This window comes from Staurois parvus, unplaced genomic scaffold (assembly GCF_062004578.1).
Source record: "Staurois parvus isolate SC_StPar_1 unplaced genomic scaffold, SC_StPar_1.0 ptg000635l, whole genome shotgun sequence".
NCBI classification, from domain to species: domain Eukaryota; kingdom Metazoa; phylum Chordata; class Amphibia; order Anura; family Ranidae; genus Staurois; species Staurois parvus.
In genome coordinates this window covers 4,638,376-4,662,930 of record NW_028318431.1, presented here as the reverse complement: position 1 = coordinate 4,662,930, position 24,555 = coordinate 4,638,376, and the positions used below count along the sequence as shown (strand labels likewise).

Sequence of the window (24,555 nt, the reverse complement as noted above, 5' to 3'; positions counted from 1 at the left end):
AAAAAAATAATATCTAGTGCATTACCTTAATAAATAGCAATAATCACCCTGTGCAACCACAATACACTTCAAAAAACTTTTGTGCAACCAAGAAGGGAAAAAAAAAATATATATATATATATATATATTATATATTAAATGAAATAAATAAATAAATTGTTCAAATCCAAATTATTTTCTTATAGTGCATATAATCACACAAATCAAACTGTGAACACTCTGTGATCACTGCAATTCAGTGTCTACCATCAACCAACACACAGTAGTACTAAATACTATTACCCTCTATGAGTATTGAAATGCTCAGACAATATTATGGAACAATATTCCTCCACATTCTCTTCAAAGAGGTTTTTCCAAGGTCCTCAGAAAGATAAGAAGGGTCTCAGGACTAGTATTCAAAGCATAGGGATAACTTTTTTATTCATCACTTACATTAAAATTCAAAAATATCAGCTCCAGACATGGTTCCAAGCTATTTCTATCAAACACTATAGAAAACCATGTTTAGATAACCAACAAAATGGCCGCGGCGACGTACGCACGCCTTGACGCCACTCCCCCAACGCGTCTCGTCACCTCTGGACTTCGTCTGATTGGATTATTGGATGAAAAGAGTGGAAAATTTTGGGATCTTTGTGGACACTATTTTAGACTTTCTTTTTGGACATTTCTTTGATCAGTTAGACTTTATTGTACACTATATGTTTAAAATTAATTTATTTATTTCATTTAATTAATTTTTTTAATTCACAAGAAGGTTTTATATATATTATTGCACGTTCTAGGGAGGAAGTATTGACTTTTTGATGGTTTAAAAAGGATAAGGGTATATATAGATTGGTGTCTCACTAATACCGAAGGTGTGTTACTGGTCAGATTACCAGGTGAAAAGAGAGAAGAAAAAGCCATAGAAAACAAAACTGATGCAGCCACCACATGTAATGTTTGATAAGCTGCAATATAATACATTTTTAGTTTGGATTTAATACCGCTTTAAGAAAACAGCTTCTTATTCAAAACCTGTGCAGTGTATTTTAAGTGTTCTGGAGATGTTGGAATGCATGGGCAATTTTATTGTAAAGGTGAACCAACACTTTAAATATATTCCTCGGTAGCCACAAAAGATATACATCCTTTTTTCATGTACCAAATGCTTTTCAACCCCTATATTATTACAACTTGTATACATAGCCTGGCCTGTATAGATGGCAGAGCTGTGGGAGGGTCCCAGCAGCTTCACCCTCTACAGGGTGCCTGCAAATAACAGCAGGCGGGCGGATACAAGACCAATCATCCTGCACAAGTAGGGAGAGCAGCAGTGACCAGTCTATTACAAGAAGCTCCTGCACAGGTCCAAAGTACAGGAGTTGTTTCTGCTGGAGTACAACACAGATCTGAAAGAAATACACATAGAACAACAAAATTCAAGAATGCACATGCCTCTGGTATTTAGACAATATTTGTATCCAGAGGTGTTTTTTTTTAAACTAGAGAAAAGAATAGTAACACATTTCTTCTATATGTTTTTAGATAAAGTAAGTCTATGTTCTGTTGGGCAATTGTACCTCTGTTTTTCCCATTTGTTTTTCTACAGCTTTTATAAATCAACCCACCATTAACCTGTACATTTCTCATAAATGGCACTCTATAGATTTCCACTAGAACACCAGATCTGTATTAATGCTGAACACAATTATTTTGACTACATATCAGAATGTATTTAATGATCTGTTTCCTTGGTATTCTTCCATTTATTTGTAGGCTACCACTTCTAGGAAAAGCAGAGAACTTCACAGTCTACATTAAAAATTCCATCCGGTTTCCAAAGTTTAATTTTTCCAAGTAAGTGTTCTTTTGGAAGGAAATTAAATGATTATAATGTGGTTTGCATTAAAACAATTATAGTTGGCACTGATTAATGTTAATTTGTTTATTCACACAAAAGTGAATGTTTCTATAAAAGTCTGAAAATTAAATCTCAATGGCTCTTTGAATTATGGGATCACCTGAATGACAAGGTCTCGTGTATTTGTAATAGTCAACTTTAAAACTTTGCAGCCAGATTACCAGCTATATCGGTGAAGCCAGAGGATAAGAATGAGAGATAGGCAACTAGAAATTATAGAGAGGTTAGCAACGGCATACTGATTTACTAAACGAGATGGTCATGTTGATGCAATGTGGAACATGCTGAGTATCTCAGTTCTATCCTCACAGCACCTATGTCCTGTACTTCTGATGTGCATGGACATGTGCACATATGTTAATGTGTACATATGGAACATTCACTACCAGATGTGGTTTTGCTAGGAGTGTAGACGTCAGTATCCAAATCTCTGCCATGCATATCATGCGTAACATAGTATACATGAGCTGCAAGCACGCGTACACAATGTCATGCACTGCTGCTTGTGACTGGAGACTCCAATGATAAATACTGCACATTCTTTGCTTTAGCGTTGTGCTTTCAGTGCTTTTTGCTTGCTTGGTGTACATATATTTGGTTTACTAGTGTGCAGTTTTACTACTTTCACTTTTTTTTCCATTTAAGGACAGAGGCTTAAAGAGAACATGTGCCCAAAATATGCACACAAAAGTGTTTGGATATTCTAAAGAAATATTGAAACTGGTCCTTATTAATGTCTCCTGCTATAAGCACTGTGGATAAATTCATCTTCAAATTTCACAATGAAGGCAGTGAAATAACAGCCTATCAGCCTTCTAATGTCTTCTAAGCAAGTGGTGGACAACCTCATATGGCAAACGGAGGCACAATAGCAGTGTGTTTTCATGCATTGAGGTTCAGTGTGTTGAGTTCGTCACCCCTTTCAAAATGAATAGGCTGTAACTCACTTTAACACATGAAACTGACCTGTTACATTTTTTGCAGCGCACCACAATCCACACTGAAAAGAAAGTTGAAGTCCTCATTGATGCCAGTGTCAAGCATTATACTTCCCCCAGCACTGGTGTCTGTGGCAGTACTATCAACCCCCAACATTGGTGGGCAGTGTATTTTAATACACAACCCTGCCACATTGGTGATCAGTGCAGTGTTTTTACCACTTCCTTCCCCTTCCCCTGGATTGGTCATCAGTGGTAGGGTCAATGGTAGTTATTTTGACTGCCCTCACGCCCCCCCCCCCCACTATATTGGTGGTCACTACCTCCCCCCACATTGGTGGTGTTTTTAACCCCATCCTCCCTATTGGTTATTATTGGTTATCAACATCCCCAGTTGCAGTTTTTTTTAACACCCCCCCGTGCATTGGTGATCTGTGGCAGTGTTTTTTAGCCCCATATCCAGCCAGGACCTCTGGTACAACCCTCCCCTGACAGTACTGTCTGTTTCAGTACTAGATGCTGAAATACAGAGTATGTTTCAGCATCCAGAAGCCTGCTGCAGGTCTACAAGGTCAGCATGTGACCAACAGGTGGTGAACTCACCCCCAGATACTGTGAGACAGACACAGGGAGCCAGAAGGCCACGTGTTGGACACCAGGGTCCTAAGCTGTTAGAAAACCACTGGAATCCAACTTTGGTCTCTGTGATCTTTGAAAATCTTTGTAGATGAATTGTTTCACAGTGAAAGCAGCTAGAGAGGTCAGACAAATCTTGTTTTAAAGATCTTTTTGCCACATATTAAAATGTAATGTCCATTTAGAATCTGGTGCAACTGTGCATGGGAGCCAATCAGCTTCTAATTTCAGCTTGTCCAATTAAGCTTTGGAAATAAAACCTGGAAGCTGATTGCTATGCAGAGCTGTGCCAGAATTTGCACTCTCCAGATTTAGTAATATAACCCCCATTGTTTAGTGAACCTTATTGGAATGTACACCAGAAAAACTTATACATATGTTTTCTGCACACCACACATTGAGACTCCAAGTGTACACTGTAGGAGATCAGTAGGGGGATCATGACTGCCGGGTGTGTGTATAATCAAGCCCATGCAAGCCCCCATTGCAAATGTACCATCATAGTAATTTCTCCCTGCTCTTTTCCATTTTCATCAATAAGGTCCGGTGTATATTTCTATCATGGCAGAATTCTTCTGAAGCAGATTTATGGTGATGGTAACAGTGACAGAATCAAAGATTAGCTAAACAGAAAAAAAACATATTATAAGTAGAAAGCCATAAATGTAGTTGCTTGAAAAAAGTGTTTATTTTCTACCAGGAGAGGATTTAAAATAATTCAAATGCATTTACCAACCTTAATGGAACTTGAGAGAAAATAAATACCATTAACAAAGTTGACAGTTCAAATGCACCGCCATACAGCATCACATTAGTCAAAAAGTGGAGTTTTTTTATTTTGTACCTCTATGTATTTAATATTCTGACACAAATAATGTAATACTCCTAGTGAAATACACTAATGTGTTGTATTGGAATTGTTATATTTCACAGAACGAATGTACTTGATACAAAAGACGACTCTTTCCTAAAGAAATGTCGCTACAGCAAAGAGGATCATTATTGCCCCATCTTCCACCTAGGGAAAATTGTCTCTTGGTCTGGAAATGACTTTCAGGATATAGCATTGGAGGTAAATCAGATGTTGTAATCCTATAAATAGTAACAATGGATCTCACAATATTTACTCACAAGTTTTAATACAAAAATTACAAAAATAGAATTAATTAATAATTGTAGTTACAATCAGCTTTTCCTGATGGATGGATACCCAACAACTTTTTAAATAAACCCCCTTAGCTCTGTCTAACTGACAGGGTATTGTAAACATTGAATTGTTTATATTCAGCGAGTCTGTAACTGCAGCACCATACAGTATCACAATAGTCAAAAGGTGGAGTTGTGTTATTTTGTTTCTCTATATATTTAATATTCTGGCAGGACTTAAAACATGGAAGGTTTGTTGTCCATCATCAGTACAGTGCATGGAAACTATGGCTTTGAGTAGAGCTTGGGGACCAACAAAAAAAGGTTATGGTGATAAGGCTGGATGTATGTGAACAGGCACCATAGAATAAAATGTTTTTTCACCTGTCATGTGGATTGGATGCACTTCAAACTGCATCTAATCCACATATATGTGAATGGGCACTCACAGTAGTTAAGTGATTCTGGGTAATTGCTGTGGGTTCAGCTTAAGGTCAGGCTGGAAGGGTCTGCATATCAGGCCTCTAGAGCCTCCCCCTGGTTCTGGAGGTTCATGGAAATTTCTAGAAGCTAATGGACAGAGGTACAGAGGCAGGGGTCTGAATACTTATGGTAGTTTGACCAATCTCCAGGCAGGAGGCCCGGCAGGGTGGTAAGATGAGCTCATATATATTGAAGAGCCTGGCCAGCTGCGTTTGGTCTGTGGTTGGGTGGATGATGGAGTGCTGAGGACTGTGAGGCCTGGGAGAGGACCCCGGGGAAGGGGGCTCTGTGTCCAGGCTGGAGCTGGGGAGAGAAGGAGAAGAAGCTGCAAAAAGAGATTTTCACTACTCTATAGTCTTATTCAAGAGACACTCTTGTCTAGTATGGGAAGACTAGCACAGTAGAAGGCCTGAAAAGCTGTCTTAACCAAGGCAGCAGGATTCAAGGAACATTGTGGGTACATCTACACCCCCAGGGCCTACAAGGGGGAAGGCTGCCAGATGCAATATCCTGCATGCTTTCATAGGGACAGTGTCACAGCTAATCTAAATCCCTTGCTCTTGGACACTTTACAAAGCAGCCAGGTGGGCTGGTATTTTCTGCAAAGTATTGAGACTTTGGGAGTTTCACCCAGGGGATATACTGTAGAGCTTCTAAAAGAGGAACCTTTGCTATTTATCTTTTAAAGACTGATGTTTTTCTGGAAAGAGTACAGTTCAGGATCTGCATTTTTGTGTACATAGAGAAGGAAGATTGTCCTCTGATTGTTTTACTAAGTCAAGTTGGGCATACCATATTCCTTTATCCCCATCTAAATTGTTTCCCTTCAATAAAACAACAAAAACAAGCTTATGGACTGGTTTCTGACTGTATGAAAGTTAAAAAAATTTGTGTTGCCTTGCTCTGCAGGAATAGGGGACCCAAAAATCCAGCGGCCCTCTAGGGGGTAGCACTACAATGAGAAGGCAAATGGTAAAGGCTTATGAGCTGGTATGTTCCAATAATAATAATAATAATATCAGGGAAGAAGATTGCTGCACTCACTGCTCTGATGTACTCACACTCAAAATAAGGTAAATGGAAAAAAATGTGGTGTGCTACCTCCTCATACATAAAACCATAGGCTTTGAAAATATAAAGTGACGGTCCAAAAAATTAATGTATAACAAAAATAAACGTCCAGTCCAGTATATGTTGCATTATCATCCAGGCCCACTACCTGCTCACCTTGACCATTGACCTATAAATTATAATAGGCCAAACATACTTTATAAGGAATATGTGTCCCCAAATCTCTGATCCGTGACGTGTTCCTTCCACATATTATGCCTCCATTGGACCTTTAGACTCAAGATCCATACAATATAAAGCAAAAACATAACAAAGTGCAACACCATTTTATATAGCTAAAAATTAAACACGCTACAGTATCCACTCACATTAAACAAACGTTATGTGACTCTGAATTATGGTGACCAGTTATATGCATTACTCCACCGTGCCGACTATATTGTGGTGTTTCCCATCACCGGCTAGGTGCATCATGCACTTACCTTCTTCCTTGACCTAACAGATAGGTCATACACGCTTAGGGATGATATCAGATTCTGCTTATCTACTGTCGATCCTTAGTAGCTACTTCATTTGCTCTGGCCCACTTTTCCTGTCCCTATAACATAGGGGGCAGGTGTTGTCTAGTCAACAGAACAGAATTGGGAATAATGTTAACTCATATACGTGCAGCAGAGACAGAGAAAGCAGGAACTTTATTTAAAAGATCAAAGGTGAGTAAATAAGAGAAGATCAGTGCTAGGGTTTACATTCACTTCAAGCTCTGATATTGCAGAGAACACTTCACAAATATTTATAATATTTGCAATTTCCAGAATGTGGGTCTTTTGGGGGTCTCTTACAAACTCCAAGGTGCAAGTACATATCAATGCATCATCTGGATATAACGGATATAACGGGACAGAAAAATAAATACACATACTGTGTTCTCCCTGTGCATGTTTGGGTTTCCTCCGGGTACTCCAGTTTCTTTTCAAAATCCAAAGACATGCTGGTAAGTTAATTGGTTCCTGTTTAAATTGGCCCTATTATGTGTATATATACATGTATTGTATATTCATGTGAAAATGGGACCTTAGATTGTAAGCTCCTTGAGGGCAGGAACTGTAAAGTACAGTAAATAAATGCACTGCTTAAGTTGTTGGCGGTATATAAATACCTGTAAAAAATAAATACATGCTGTATAAATGACAGAATTATTCTGTACAGTGAGTGCCATTAGCCATAGGATTTCTTTGCCCTCTTGTGGTTAGTGTAGGAAATGTACATCATCTTTGTACTAAGACATTTTCTTTCCATGACGACTGTTTCATTTTAAATCAAAATTATTGTAATTTAGAATATATTATATATATATATATAACAAGTTGTTAGAAAACTATTAACGTTGTAAATATTTTGTGTCAGGGTGGTGTTATTGGAATTCAGATAGAATGGGATTGTAACCTGGACAAGGATGCATCTGAATGTCACCCTCGCTACTCTTTCACACGGCTGGACAATAAGTTCACAGAGAAATCTGTCTCCTCTGGCTACAATTTCAGGTATTTCTCCATACATATTACTGCACTTATAAGCCTGGTTCACACTAGTGTAATTTCAGATGCGACTTGATAATGGAAATCACATTATTCTCTATGGTGCACTCATATCAAAATAGCACAGAACATCTCATTTTTGGAAAAAGTGCGAGTGCTACTTTGGTGTGGTTTCTGCATGATTTTGGCCCCCATAGACTTCAATGGAAATGCACCAGAAATGCATGTAAAATAAATGTAAGTGCATTTTTGGTATGTTTTTGCAGGGTTTTTGTAGGTTGTTAAGGAGCTGGCACTAGGGGCGGACTGACAACTCATGGGGCCCCTGGGCAATAGGGGATCATGGGGCCCTTGTGTCCTTGCCCAAACTCAAAAAAGCCTATGAAAAAGGTACCAGGGGCATCTCTTGGGGCCCCCTACTGACCCCGGGCCCTTGGGCAGTGCCAAGTTTCCAAATGGTCAGTCTGCCCCTGGTTGGCACCCACCAGTGTCCTAACAACCAGTGACTGACTCATACCTTCTGTCAGCTGGGGATTCCTGGCTTACAGCTGGATGTAAACAAAGGAGCCTGTTATTAATAAAAAATGCTTGGGGGTTCCCCCGCAACCCATACCAGGCCCTTTTGATGGCCTGGCCTGGTACAGATTTTAATAGAGACCTCATGGCAAAATGCATACCAAACCTTTATCGGAGCATGCACCCTGGGGTCCCCTCCCTCCTGACAAAGGACCACCGCCCCATGTTGAGGGCATGTGGCTTGGTATGGTGCAGGAGGGGACAACCTCCTCATCCCCCCACTCCCCCCCATCCTTCCTGGCCTGCTAGACTGCATGCTCAGATAAGGGTCTGGTATGTATTTAGGGGGGGGACCTCACGCCTTTTTTTGTGGTTTGTTTGGGGTGTGGAGTCCCCAGTGGGCCTAGTAAGGATTGTTGGGGGACCAATACAGCATTTTTTATTTTTAATGACGAGCTCCTTTGTTTACATTCTGCTGTAGGAGTACCTAGTTGACATTAGGAATGAGTCCACTGGTTGTTAACAACCAGCATCCCTGAGCTGAAAAAATGCATGTATCATGAAAAACGCATAAAAAATCAAATCCGGTCACAGTTGCACCTAGTTGTATATACATTTGTTGTGTGGATATATACAATGTATCATTTCTATGTGAGGTGTTTGGATTGCCTCAGTGTATCACTTTGGCAACTGAACGATTTACATAAAAAATTGTCTACCATTAGGTTGCATTACATTTACTGATGTCATATGCTGTATCTCCTCCAGTAAGAGGGTCAGTTCAAACAAAAGTGATATTGATAGTCAACAAAATCGCTATTAATGATATCCAAAAGCTAAGCAACCAAAGACCTTTTTTACCTAAATAGAGAAATATGGACTTTAAAAAAATAAATGTATCCCCTGCTAGCTCTGCAGTGAGAATGGAGCAATCAAACACCAGTGATTGCTCAGTTCTCCCCTCTGCTCAGAGGAGAGTTGTGACTGTCAGCCACCAGCTCTCTACTCTACCCCTCCAGCGTTCACTGGAGTGCTGGGCTGTGGAAGAATCGGGAGGGGCTGGCTCAGACTTTCGGTGGATCGCTAAAAGGTTGAGCCAGGTGCTGGTCCAGGATTCTAGGTGGATCCTGACTATATGATCGGGATCTTTTCAGATCCTGGACCAGCTGAGTGACGTCAGTCGACAGTGAACTTTCTCCAGGCCAGGTTGGTCTCCTAAAAAAATCCAAGCAACAGGTTTCTGCAATGTAAGAAGTATTATACTCACCTCTCTGGTGGCCCATGTCTCCTAGCTTTACTCCATTCTAGTGTTGCAGCCTCCATCAAACCCTCTAAACTCTGTCACTGTATAGGTGTCCTGACACTACGCAAATAACAATACCAAAAATGTTATATATTGAAGAGTCCAACTGAGGCTGCAGCATTAGAACAGAGTAGATAGGAGACACAGGCCACTGGAGAGGTCAGTATAATACTTCTTCTTTTGCAGGAACCAGCCACTTGGGGGTTTTTCTAGGGAATTTACAGGCTCTTTTTAATCTGAAGTTTCTGAAGATTGTACTGTTCAACTGCCAAGAATGTTCAGACTTCCTTGGCAACTTTAAATTTGATCGGTGGCTGTGAGAAACTTCATACTGTTGCCATTTTTTTTTTTGCATTTCTGTATGTGAGAGGCAGCAAGGAGTCTACAGTGGGTGTGCTCGGGTACCCTTCTCTAGCATCAAAGCTTTGGCTTGAGATACACTTTAAGGCTCCTTGCACTCTGTCTTAACACCCGGTCACATTGGGTGCGACTTGGCATGCAATTTTCATGCCATGCGACTTGCAAATCATATGCCAAGTCACACCCTATTGTCCGCTATTAGGGTGGTAATATCGATGCAGTTCCAACTTGGTCAGAGCCGCACCGATTTCTAAAGTAGTACATGCACTACTTTTGGTGCGATTTGCATAGACATCTGTGTCAGATGTCTTGCAAATTGCACCTCAAATCAGCAAGTCACCTGACTTTGAAATCGTGCAACTTTACTGTAAGACGCACAATTTCACAATTGGCTTTGATGTGGCCGGGGTTTAAAAAACACTGCATGCAATGCTGCTCCTAGAGGAGTTTAGCGTTTTGCCTGTAGAAGCAACTAATGCTATCCCAGGTGTCCATCCACAATAGGTAGTTTAGAGGCTTTTTTAAGCTCAGTGTTTAGAGGCAAAATAAACATTTCTGTTTTGCGTTTTTGAGAGTGTTTTTGTGGCAGAAAGAAACTGCTAAAAGCTTCTAAACGCTACTTCAAAAAACAGTCAAAATTTGCTTTTTTTAAAGCCAGTGTGCATGGAGCTTAAAGCAGTATTGAATTAAGCCAAAATATCTTTAAAACTGCCCCCCCACCCTGCAGGTTCATGTCATAATATGATGGTATGTACCTGATACTAACTCATTATAATAGACTTACCTCTCAAATGGAGCCCTCCAGACAGAGGCGTCCCTAGGGTTGGTGTCACCCGGTGCGGTAACACTTGGTGACACCCCCTCCGATGATCCCCGCAGAATGGACCGGATCTGCGGATTGAGCATAATGGATCGGACTCCATTATGCTCAATCCACAGATCCATTACATCCTGCAGGGATCGCCAGCTTTCTTTACATCTTACCTTTTCTTGGAGCGGGTCCGGTGTCACCCCGTATAGGATCGTCGGCATGCAACCTGTACGGGGTGACACTGGACCTGCTCCAAGGAAAGGTAAGTTGTAAAGAAAGCCGACGATCCCCGCAGGATGGATCGGATCCATCCTGCTGGGATCGTCGGCTTGCTTTACAACTTACCTTTTTGTGGAGCAGGTCCGGTGTCACCCCGTGCGGTCGGTGTCACCCGATGCGGACCGCACCTGCCTCAGGACACCATTGCCTCCAGAGCTGAGCTGTCACCACTCCTGGTGCTTCTCTCTTTGCTCAGTCTTTCTGGGTTAGCACTCTCCGGCCACCTAAATGGGCAGGCCGTGATGACATCAATCCTGTGCATGAGAATGGGAGTCACCATCACAGCACGAAGCTCACTGCAATCATGGCACACGCAATGTATGTACTGTGCATGCGTCAGTGACATCATCAGCTTGATCCAATGTGAATATCTTCTAAACAGCACATTTCCAAGGCACTCACAGGTAAGGCTTAATATAGGCTTACCTTTAGGGCAAAGTGAAAAAAACGGTTTAATACGAATAAGAACAATTCATTCATATTTTCAATATTGAATGGAGGATGTTTTGACAAAAGAAGAATCAGGACAACAGAGTTAAAATCTTTTTGTAAATGTGGCAATTTTATTGACTTATTATCATAAAACATACATTAAAATATATAACTATAACTGTTTTTTTTACAAACAGAAAGATATCTTACTATGCTAGGTAAATCCTCATTAATTTTTAATAACAATTTTAAATGAATATTAATTGAAGAATAGCTGCACTCAACTTAAACACAATGGGGGTTATTTACTAAAGCTTCATGGTGCAAAATCTGGTGCAGCTCTGCACAGAAACCAATCAGCTTCTGGGTTTTATTGCTAAAGCTTAATTGAACAAGTTGAAGTTAGAAGCTGATTGGCTGGTATGTACAGCTGCATCAGATTCTGAGTGCACCTGTTTTAGTAAATTAATCCCAATGGATAACTACACTTTTATTGCACCTTAGGGCTCGTTCACACTTGACTTTATTTCTAGCTCTTGCCAAACGCCCCTATAGCGTTTGACAGGCATTAGACAGGCATTTGGGAAGCGTTTTTAACACTCCTCAAACGCTCCCAAAATGCCCTATGCGCATCTTTGAGGCGGTTGATAGGCGTTTGCCAAGTGTTAAAACTGCACCACAAACGCCTATAATGAAGTTAAACGGTAGTAACGCTCCGCAACCGTGTCGCGTTGCAACCGCACCGTAAATGCCTGCCAGGTATTTGCAGAGCGGCACCATAGACTTGAATGGAAGGCTTTAACTCCCCCTGACTCGACACGAGGCGTCAGTTTTGCCGCGAAGCGACGCTAATGCTTCCCTGTGAACAGCACTGTGTGCTGCCATGTGCAGGATTTTCATAGGCGTTTGGGAAGTGTTAAAAACGCTTCCCAAACGCCTGTCTGACGCCTGCTGACAAAGCTAGTGTGAAAGTAGCCTTAGAGAAATGTAAAGCCTGGTACAGGTGAGGATCTCAGGTGAGGATCTCAGGAGGAGGTCGCTGTACTAATGATGTGATTTTAGTACTGCGATCTCCCTGCTGAGTTATTGTGTTCTGTTAGGGGGACCTCTCCCCCACCAGAACACAAAGGTCGGCTCTCGCAGGCAATTGGCTGCTGATTTTTCAGCAAGCTCGTTCGACAGAAGCCAGCCATGAGATTGTACACACGGACCAAATGTCATCCGGGATCTATTGTACAGGTCGATTTTGGCTGATATTCAGCCTGTGTGTATGGGGCTTTAGACCTTAATGCTGCTATACTAACTTTAAATGGATAAATTTTCATAGAAAAGTGCCTTTTGTACAATCTGACTTTTAGGTGGCTGGTCATTATGTGTTTTTAATAACATATTTTCTTTAAGATATGCCAAATATTATCGTGATGTGAATGAGACAGACTACAGGACACTGATAAAAGCATATGGCATTCGTTTTGACATCATGGTGAATGGAAAGGTACAAAGATTTAAATAGTACATATAATGATATTATACACTGTTTATGCATTGTTGCAACTTTCCAAATGTTCCAGGTCATTATCTGCTGTTTCAGATTATTTTTCAGTTCCTTCCTATTACCTTTGTGATAAATGAGGCTTCCAATATCATCTGTCTTATTTAATAAGTCCTCCTTCACATAGGTATACTTAAGAGTTCGCCTGTGCTTGCCCACATGGGGATGCATAGGTATTCTGTGCATCCCCGTGCAGGTAGTCTCATTCATGTCAGTGGGGATGCATTCACTGCTCCCAATCTGACAGCCATGTGGGATGTAGATCCTCAGTTGCTCACTGCTCACACACCCACATCCACACGACTGTTAAATTGGGAGCAGCTGCTGTGTCTATTCAGCCGCTGCATCCCAATTGACATGAATGGGACTGCCTGGGACCAACGCAGCCCCCACAGAATACCTATGCATCCCCATGAAGGCAAGCACATGCATCTCAATTGACATGAATGGGACCGCCTGGGACCAAGGCAGCCCCCACAGAATAACTATGCATCCCCATACGGACAAGCACATGCATCCCAATTGACATGAATGGGACTGCCTGGAACCAATGCAGCCCCCACAGAACACCTATGCATCCCCATACGGGCAAGCACATGCATCCCAATTGACATGAATGGGACTGCCTGGGACCAACGCAGCCCCCACAGAATACCTATGCATCCCCATGCGAGAAAGCACATGCATCCCAATAGACATGAATGGGACCGCCTGGAACCAACGCAGCCCCCACAGAATACCTATGCATCCCCATGCGGGCAAACACATGCATCTCAATTGACATGAATGGGACTGCCTGGGACCAATGTAGCCCCCACAAAATACCTATGCATCCCCATACGGGCAAGCACATGCATCCCAATTGACATGAATGGGACTGCCTGGGACCAACGCAGCCCCCACAGAATACCTATGCATCCCCATGCGGGCAAGCACATGCATCCCAACTGACATGAGTGGGACCGCCTGAGATGAACGCAGCCTTCGCATGGGCATACACTTAAGTACACTTGTGTGAACGAGGCCTTAGTCTGTACAGAAGCAGATAAAGGAAAAGTGCAGTAACCTACAGCAATATAATATGTGTCATCTTTTCCTCCTCTGCTGAAGGAACATTTAATATGACCTTCTCATTAAAGTATATCTAAACCGAAGAACAAATGTAAGCTACTGCAACTAGGGCTGAGCTCAGGCATTTTCAGATCCTAGTCTGAACCAACCTGGGCAATCCCACTAGGAAGCTGTCATTGTCCTTGGCCAATCATAAGTGGCCAAGGCATTCCCTGCCCAACAGCCTGGATTTGCCCCGTGTAGGAGAGCAGCCTAGGGTGACAGCTGCTCCTCCATAGATACAGTATAGTAAGTGAGCGTTATCCTAAGACAGGAATTGTATAATTGACAATAATGCCAGCTAAAAATAAAGGGAAAAAAACCTTCAACAAGAAACCACTACATCTAAGGACCAATAATCTGCAATATATGACATTCTTATTTTTGGGTTTAGATACACATTAAAAGCACCAATGTAAATTAAAGTCAGCCTGTAAAGAATACCCACCTTTAAGGCAGTCCATGTCTTAAAATGTTATTTTGTTGCAGATTTCTGCGTGCTGCGGCTCCTCCTTACATTAGTATAAGATGCTGGACTGGCAAGAGGAGTCACAGTGCCTGGTGGGAGAGCAGGTATTCAACACGCCTGGAAGTGTTGGATGCCTGCAATGTTTAGGGATCTGCACGGCACAGTTTTTAGATGCAGACTACCAGAAAATATAAATTTAGTTTACGTCAGTGATCTTAATGACAAGATTACTTTAATAGATACAAAAGTGGATTTACTTCCACTTTTCTTACAGGTAAGATTATAATAAAGCTTACCTGTAGGTAAAATGAATATCCCCTAAGTCTAAGATCACACCCAAGCGTTTTACGCAGAGTTTTGCAGAAATGCATTACAGTCCATTTAACATGATTTCCTATGGGACATGTTCACATCTCTGAGTTTTCACCTGGTGCGTTTTTTGGAAAGGGTCAGGGACTTTTTTAAATGCAAAATGTTACGTTTTTGGTTCTATAGACTTCAATGGAGACGCTGCAGAAAAGCGTGTAGTGTGTTTTTGCTGTGTTTTGCGTTTTAATCTGCCTAGCAACAAGAGAAAAAAAACCCTGCAAAACGCATCTAAAACGTATGTACAAAACAAAAAATGAAACACAAACTGTGCAGAAACAGAAGAAATACGCATGTGCAGAAACAGATGAAACACAAACTGCATAGGTGTGAATCTAGCCTAAATGTGCACCGTTTAGCAGATAGTCGCTCTTTTTGCATGCGCTCTAAAGGAATGGCATACTCGTGCCGTTCCTTCAGAGCATTGTGCCAGGGCCCAAGATGCATGTGCAGGAGTGACATTATCGAGGCTCGGCCAGTCAGACGGCCAGAGCTCGCGAACCCGGAAGGAAGACCAGGTGAAGATGGAAGCCCTGTCAACGGGGACAGCATACCACTGGAGGGCTTCGTTTTAAGGTAAGTCCTTCATAATTACTTATCATATACAGTATATCCATATATATATATATATATATATATATATATATATATATATATATTTCTCTGTGTTAGAGTACACAATATAAAATGTGCACCAATTTACATATTGTCTTGTCCGCCGGTTGAGCCCTGCGGTCCGTGCCCGGATACGGTCGGCGGGGTCGCTCTGGTGGGATACAAGTAGGGAGCCACCTTGATTCTGCTTTCTACCGCTACCGTCTCCCGATCCCCTCTCTTCTCCTTTGCTATCCTTACCACTGGGTCCCCATTTTTTTTTTCTTCTCCCTCCTCTTTCTCAGTTTGGGTTTACACTCTTGGTTGTACGGAGTTCTCTCATCTTGTTACATACATCTCGCCCGGGGATACCCCCCCTGAAACTATGTTTTGTTATATCTCCATAATATGGGTTGTTGATCCTTCCCTCTTGCTGTAGTATTGCATCATTTTCTTCCATCCACATGGATCATAGCCACACCTGTGATGTGATGTTTTTCTGTTTACTTACTTGTACATGTTCTTTTTATTTCTCATGCTTTGTCTGTTAAATTTGTGCAAAAATAATAAAGACAAATTTGCCTTTAAAATGTGCACCAATAATGTGCATTTTCTGTTTATTTTCACAGGCTGGAAAATTTAATATCATCCCAACAATTATCAATATAGGTTCCGGCCTGGCTCTAATGGGTGCGGTAAGCAGATAAGAAATGTTTCATATTAGCTCTAAAGCAGCTACAATACGATTGTGCAATCTACTAAATTTGGGCAGAATTGTAGAAATCTGAAAGTGTTTGGGCTCATGAAATCCAATGTATTTATAACTTTTCAACAAAGTTTGTTTAAACAGTGTTTGTAAGGTGTACGGCCAATCTGCTTGAATCCAACAAAAACTTTCAACTCATCCAATCTCTTAGTTTGAGAAAGTTTTATTAGTTTGACAATACATTCTACAATCTAAATGATGTAATCCTTGTACAGTTTCTTTTAGCTCAACCAATAACTATGTAGTACAAGAGTCACAGAACAGACACAGACCGCTCTCCTCTATGGGCAGTCAGATGTAAACGGACCACCTGTCCATTTACACCCAACTACCATCCAATTCTCAAGAAGGAAGGGGAATTGATCCCCATTCTTCTGTTTTTAGAGGACCGGATCAGATTGGATGTAGGTGGGTGTAAATGGACACATGTCCATTTGCTCCCGGCACTCCAAATGAAGGAGAATGGAGGGTCTGCCTAAAAATTGACAGGTGGACCCGATCAGTCGCACTGAGTGAAAGGGGCCTAATGACATGTATCTCATTATCTGCATGCAGCTGATTCTTATTAAAATCTTTTCTTCAGTGCCTCCTTCATAGCTGCCAGGTACTGCCAGGTACTGCCGTGAGCAGCTATCTTCCGGCGGTGTAAGTGTTAACAGTCTGCTTTTCTGAAAAGTTGCACCATTCGCCTGCCCCCTTTTGCCTTCTCTGCTACTCACAAAAAATATATTACTATTCTCCCACAATGCATTGCAATCTGTGCATGCAAGAGGAACATCTGAATGACAGGAGCCGCAGCTGTTAACTCTCACATCGCCAGAAAATAGCATCACAGGGCAGTATGTGGTGGCTATGAAGGAACCACTAAAGGGAAGATTATTCAAATAATGTCACGGGCAGCACAGTGGCTAAATGGTTAGCACTTCTACCTGGCAGTACTAGGGTCGTTGGTTCAAATCCCAGCCACGGCACCTCCTGCCTGGAGTTTGCATGTTCTCCCTGTGCCTGTGTGGGTTTCCTCCAGATACTCCGGTTTCCTCCCACACTCCAAAGACATGCTGGTAGGTTAATTGGATCCTGTCTAAATTGGCCCTAGTATGTGTATGTATGAATGTGAGTTAGGGACCTTAGATTGTACGCTCCTTGAGGGTTAGGGACTGATGTGAATGTACAATATATATGTAAAGCACTGTGTAAATTAATGGTGCTATATAAGTATCTGTAATAAATAATGTCTTTCAGAATGTCAGTATGTACAAATTACAGTTAGCAGGCCTGCAAAAGGCCCTGGGGAAAGAGAGAGTAGAGCTAAAACTACCTGCTGACAGCTTACATGTCAGCTACTTGTTAGGTTTAATTTAATGGTAATTCATTGGACCAACAGGTTACTTTGAAATTGCTTAATAGATCTGCGGTTCTTGATTTCTAAGTGGTAACTTCCGAATCTCAGCATGTTCTGACTACTTTGTCCTCCATCTATTCTTGTTATGTCTGGAAGTATATAATGCTTTCTTTTACTTTTTCAGGGGGCGTTCTTCTGTGACTTGGTCTTGCTGTATTTGATTAAAAGGAGCAACTTCTACAGGGACAAGAAATTTGAAGAAGTGAAGTAAGTATTACAGAGTTATAATCCATAATTAAGGTTCATAATGTTTGTGGACCACATTGGAACAAGACATGTTATGATGAGGTCAGCTATAAGAAACCAAAAAGCTTGCCTCCCATCACTGACCAAAAAATCAGGGATTATTGTTAAATTTAGGATAGGGGGCAGAGACATGTAAATCATTGCTTTACTTCATATCCAGAACTGCAGGTTTACTGCACAGATACAATGTAATCATTTAGAGCCACCTATAGTAAACTGCATACAGTTTTTGCAGCTAGTTGGCCATCATCAGTGCAGTGTATGGAAACCATGGCTTCTATGAAGTAGAGCACAACAAAACAACCAGCAACTGCCTGTACAAATCAATGCTGCAGCTTCATGTCTTATAGGCATTCTCCTGACATTCCTGGCCATCAACCTTTACATCCCCAAAGGAAGGAATGTCCACAAATAAACAGAGTTGCTGCATTTTACTGGTGCTACTTGGAAAATGACACAGTCACATCACACCGAAATACCATCCGGAGTAACTTTACAGTACATTATCAATCACATTTAGTGGACGGTCTGCAGTAGTCACATGTGAAAGCATTGTGCAGCCAATAAAGTATGCCATCTTCCCATATGCCCTTGACGCCGACCGCATGCAAATTAGCTGCCTCACAGAACTGGGCTTTTTTCCATGGGGCAGTTAATTTGTGTACCTGTCTTTCTGCTGGAAGTGCACTGCATGGCGTGCTCCCAGCACAAGCACCAGGATGTCACTGAAAGTCCCGGTTCTAAGGATTGGGACCTGAAACTCCCAATTCCAGGTCACCTGATTGCTGTGATAGCCTCTGTCTGGCTATCACAGTGATCAGTCACTGTGAAGCCCGCCCCCCGTGTTATCTCTCTTTGAATGGAGGAGAGAAATGGATTGTATCTCTTTCTGTCCTTTCAAAGAGAGAAAAAAAAGTGTGTGTAAAAAATAAATAAAGAGATGAATAAATAATAATAAAAAAAATAAACAAAAACACCTAGATCAAGGTTTGATCTAGGTCTGTGCCAGGGTTAGTGTTTTGGTCAATGACCATGGTCAAGGTCAGTTTGTTGGGTTTTTTTCGTTTTGTTTTTTTTGGGGGTCAGGTTTTTTTTTTTTAATTAGTATCAGTTAGTGGCAGAATAAAAATTTAAAAAAAAAAAGCAAATTGCGCACTATGGTTTCTGGGCTGTGCTGCGGGTACTAACAACTAACATACACACGTGTGGTATCGATGCGATCATCAGGAGCAGGAGAAATTATTTTGGGTTGTTCTTTGGTAGTGGGTTATGGCACTAGCAAGAAATATACAGCTACATTTAAAAAAAGGGTTTGCACCACTTTTCCTTTGGTAATAAAAAAAAAAAATCAGGAGATATCCATTACCATTTACCACCAAATGAAAGCCCAGTTTGTCCTGAAAAAAAACAAGGTATAATCCACCTGGATACACAAAGTTGATGTGATGATATGTACAGTTTTGCTAACACATGTCAAAGTTGCAAAATTGTGCTTAAGCGTTAAGATTTGTTTTACCCTTAGGCACAGTCCTTCTCCACCTGGGGTCATTAGTACTCACTTGGATAGGATCTCTGCAGTCACCTGCTCCATAGGTACACCTCTCCCAGGATCCCCCAGGGGGATGGCTTCACTCAGGGTACTCCTGATCTGGCCTAAAAGTCCTTTTGCAACCCGCCCTAGCCCCCATCTCCATAAGTCTACAGTTATTATTATTATTATACAGGATTTATATAGCTCCAACAGTTTGCTCAGCGCTTTACAATATAAAGGGAGACAATACAGCAACAATACAGTTCAATACAAGAGGGAAAGGTGGGCCCTGCTCCTTGGAGCTTACAAGCTAGGAGATTGGCCCTTCTGGATGCAGTCTATCTCTCCCTGGCCTCCAGTCCTGTCCAGGACCTCTACTTGCTGGCTACATCTGCATAGATGTGGGGTGTTTGGCTCCCATGCCCCAAACTGCACAAGGGCTCATACCGATCTGACATATATGAGTCCTGCCTGGCATCACTACAGTGTTTCTGGAACAGAGCCACCTAGTGGCAGACTAGCTAACCTGCCTACAGGTGACTATATGCAAACAGACATCTCTCTTGGGTGCACAGATACACACTTTTTCATGGTGTATGGCTCTCTGTACCCATATAAATGAGCCCTAAGAGGAAAGTTCTTGAACATACACAGCTGCAGGGAAATGTTTAAGCAGTGTACTTGTGAAGCAGCAGAGAATTATGGGAAGATGATGATGGGAAGATGGTTGCGTGATCGTTATAACTGCAGTGTTAAACTGCTATAAAGGCAGGAAAAATTATTTGGCTGAGCCTGTGCATGGTATTTTTTAGGTGCTAATAACTTACAATTAATCATCCCTTAGGCCCCTTTCACACGGGCGGACCCGCTTGCTCAGTGGGGGATCTGCCTTCTGATCCCCGCTGAGCAAGCGGATGATAGGTCCGTGTCCACTCTGCTTACGCAGAGCAAGCACGGGCACAGCCCATTGTCCTCTATGGGCTGTCAGATGGAAACGGACCACCTGTCTGTTTCCATCCAACTGTCATCCGATCCAATTCGCCAGACCATCCAACTGTCATCCGATCCAATTCGCCAGACGGATAGGGAACAGATCCCCATCTGTCTGTTTTTAGCAGACAGGATTGGATCAGATGCAGATAGGTGTAAACAGACACATGTCCAATTACACCCGCAGCTTCATAGAGAGCAATGGAACGTCCGATCGGGTCCTCTTGAAAGACAGGTAGACCCGATCGATCCACTCATGTGAAAGGGGCATTAGGTGTGCATCCTGTGGGTTAGGACCCCATACAATCAGTTTCTAGGGTCCTATAGAAGAATGTCCTATTAACCCTAATGGGTTGTATTGGGAAACACTTTTCAGTCATTGACGGTAGCTGTAGTAAGACATATGGGGGCTGAGTTACCAAAACTGGAGAGTGCAAAATCTGCAGCCCTGCATAGAAACCAATCAGCTTCCAGGTTTTATAGCCAAAGCTTAATTGAACAAGCTGAAGTTAGAAGCTGATTGGCTGCCATGCACAATCAACCCCACGATGTTCATATTGAAAAAAATTGATAAATAGATAATTTACAGTGTTGTTTTTTTTTCAACATATTCTAATACAGCATATTTCTATTAACAGAACAGTCAAGAAAACCCTACAGGTAAATGGACAAAAGAAATCAAAAAGCCATGATGACATAGAGCAGTTGAAACAGTTGCAGAGCGTGGAGGCGTAAAACACTGGATGACTCTGAGGATCCAGATAAAGTGCCTATCAGGGAGTATGATATGACAGGACACGCTGAACTCTGCTCCATTGTTGGGTGTTTTCATGAACTGTTCCATCCATAGCTTCCTACAGCGGCTGTGAAAAGATTTGCTGCGCCCCAAACAGAAACACCTATTCGTTCCTGGGGACATTAGAGTCTCGCTCATTTAATGCAACAATCTGGCAGGACTCTACAGGCACTGTTATGCTTTTGATAAATCCACTGCAAGCAATTCAGGGACTCACCCACCTGGCAGGTTTGTCACTAGAGTGCAGTGTTGTTTTCTAGGCTTTGCCCCACACCATATTTTGTAATGACTGATCATGTTCATTTTCTTCAACCATGGATTGGACTTTACATGACTATGCTAATCAGAAACTCTGTGATGTGATGTGAAGAAGAAGAGGAAAAAGAAGAAGGACTTTTAATGGGAATGTATCCTCACAATATTTATTATATGAGCTTGCATGTGAAAGACCGCTGGGAAAAAAAGTGTACAGAACCCAAACCTGTTTATTGTGTCATTGCTGCTTTGCTGTAAGATGGCATACAAAGAGAAGCAGATTTATCGTCCTCCAATAGCAAAGGGATAACTGTACACAAACAAGAATCCTGATAATACTGATCTTAAACCTTGGTCTAGATGGCAGTCCCGCTTTGGTGATCTAAAGGTTTGGAGTTGCTTTGGAGTTCTAAAGGGTACGGCGTCAAGTACTGTAAACACATCTACCACTATGCCGAGTAACAGTGTCACTTGACTTCCACTACTGTCCATGTATCCCTATTACAGCACTGTCCTCATAGGGATTAAAAAAGGCCTGAACCAGACCAGGAGGGGAGGGGACAGAGAGCTGTTTTTCAGACTACCCAACATTCCCACAGAATGCACCACCCTAAATGAAATAAACAATTAGGAGGTCCTTGAGCAATTTCTGCCTCTCTAAAAGATACCATTGACACAAAATATCTTGTTAGTGATCTGCAAGGGGGGCATACTTCCTACTGGCCACTAATTTAAGAAGGCCCTTCGCCACTGACCGCTAGTCTAATTAGGCCCTTATGAACTGACCGCCAGTCTAAGACGACCCTTATGAACTGATCACCAATCTAAGAAGGCCCTTCTCTACTGACCCCCAGTCTAAGAAGGCCCTTCTTTATTGACCTCCAGTTTAAGAAGGTCCTTCCCTACTGACTGACAATCTAAGAAAGCCCTTCTCTACTGACCAGCAGTCTAAAAAAGTCCTTATGAACTGACCACCAATCTAAGAAAGGCGTTGTGAACGAACCACCAATCTAAGATCTTTATCAACGGACCACCAATCTAAGAAGGCCCATCCCCGCCGAATAACAGTGTAAGGAACTATTTTAGCAGTGACTAATTTAGGTGGGCCCTTCACTATGGCCACCAGGGTAAGGAAGGGGGGCATGTCACTGACTATCAATGTAAGTGGGCATTTCTTCACTGATTGCAATGTGAGGAAATACTGCAATTTTCACAGTCTGCATTTCTTTTCTGGCCATTAATATACAGTAATTTGTTTAATTTCATTCGATACTGAAAATAATTTGGTCCTGGAGGTCAAGGATGCTAATAACACCATATTCCTTACACATTTATTCTTATATCTACAACCTAATGTTTGCACTAATACATTTAAAAGTTCAGAATGAACTACAAAAGCACTGATGAGCTCTCTTGGAGTACATTCACAAGCCCTGCAACTTTCAAACAGACAGCCCATATGAAGGTATGGGCAAAGAGCTGCAGGGCTTGTTTGCAGAAGACAGACATTGCACACCTGATCCACAGATCACAGGTGAACAAGGCGCAATGCTTTTTCAAAAAAATATGTGCATTTATTATCTTTTCTGTAAAAAGGTGAACTTATCCTTTAAGTAGTAGATACAGTAATTATAACAGATGTTCCCTGAGACCTGAAAGGTATTTCAAGGGTTTCTTAATGTTAAAAAGTTGAAGAAAGGCTGTGCTAAATAATCTGTTCAGGGAATATTACAAATAAAATGTTGGCTGGTTGACAAATGCTGAATCCTGTCCAAATTTAACAAAATATTGCCTAGCAAATGTGTTTCCTTCATATTGTACAGGAGGCCAAACGGATTCTAGTTCATTACTGGCTATAAAAAGTCCTGTGGCAATTTTAGTCCATGTGACATGGCAACTCACTTTGTAAATCAGTGTATATTGCGTTGTCATTTATAGCAACTCATAGTGGCCTCACTGGGATTTTACAAATATAATGAGGTAGCTGGAGGTTTAGATCCTTCTGCTGCCAGTTCACATTGCTGGGGTTTGTGTCCTCACACCTAGGAAGGATTGGATCATAAATTATTTTCATTCTAATATAATGCATTGATAATTTGACAGATGAGGCTCAAAATTATCTGACAAATTAAAAGTTTTCTGATGAGTAACCACCTATTGGTTTTGAATATGCCTTAAATGCAGTCAGAGAATTATAAGTAAATATGTGACGCAAAGGTGACATTTCCTTATGATGCAAGGGTGAATTTTTTGATAGTCCTGGAGTTGGGCCTTAAAAGGAAAAGCATGGTCCAAGTTTTTTTTGGTCATATTTCTCATATGGGTCACAGGAGTGCACTTATTTCTGCACTCGTGACCTAGATGTCACAGAGCAGGTCCAGGTTCTGCAAGAATCCTGACTTTGTCAGAATCCACCCAGATGCCTGACCAGCAGCCGCTGGTAACCTGAGCCAGCCACTCCAGCCCCCTCTACAGCCCAGTGTTCCAGTAAATGCTTGAGGGGCAGAGCCAGTGACTGATGTCTGCCTCCATGAGGAGGTCCAGGAGATTCATGTTCCTGGTGCCCCATGCGAAGCACACTCTGAACCAAGTCCACGGAAAGAAGCGAAAACCCCATCTATTAAACAGCAGCAGAGATGGTGGGGGAACCTCAGTAGGACTCACCCCTGTTGTAACCAAGGCTGCCTGTGAGTCATGCCTGATCAGAGACCATGACAGATGGGAGTAATGGACATGTGCAAAAGCACCAGCAACAAAAGGCCCCACCACCAGGCATTCTACTAACCAAGACTGCATGTGATAGGACCACTCCAAGATGGCCACCAGCCCAGTTCTTGGCAAAATGGCTGCCAAACCCGCCCAGGAAAGATGGCCGCTGGCTGCCCAGACAGCACATGGTGGAACCCCCATACCTCCTAAACATCCAAACATGCAGATAAAGTGGCCCTTTGCTCACCCAGGCTAGACACCAGGCAGGTGGAGAAGGGGGAAGAGGAAATGGGAAGGGAGGACTGAGCCCAAGTTACCCAAGTTTGGAAGGGGAGGAGAAGACCCTG

General features: G+C 42.0%; 1 protein-coding gene across 2 annotated transcripts in view; it reads left to right on the top strand.

Annotated features, from left to right (window-relative positions):
• P2RX5 (purinergic receptor P2X 5) overlaps nt 1–23,257 on the top strand; it is a 103,459-nt gene extending 80,202 nt beyond the window's left edge. For both annotated transcript variants that reach the window (XM_089693677.1, XM_089693676.1), the window contains exons 6-12: nt 1,765–1,845; nt 4,417–4,555; nt 7,591–7,727; nt 12,824–12,917; nt 16,143–16,208; nt 17,806–17,888; nt 21,087–23,257. In XM_089693677.1, the coding sequence (XP_089549803.1) occupies nt 1,765–1,845; nt 4,417–4,555; nt 7,591–7,727; nt 12,824–12,917; nt 16,143–16,208; nt 17,806–17,888; nt 21,087–21,183 (697 nt within the window). In that variant the 3' untranslated portion in view covers nt 21,184–23,257. The remainder of the gene's footprint in view (nt 1–1,764; nt 1,846–4,416; nt 4,556–7,590; nt 7,728–12,823; nt 12,918–16,142; nt 16,209–17,805; nt 17,889–21,086) is intronic.
• Nucleotides 23,258–24,555: the final 1,298 nt, after the last annotated feature.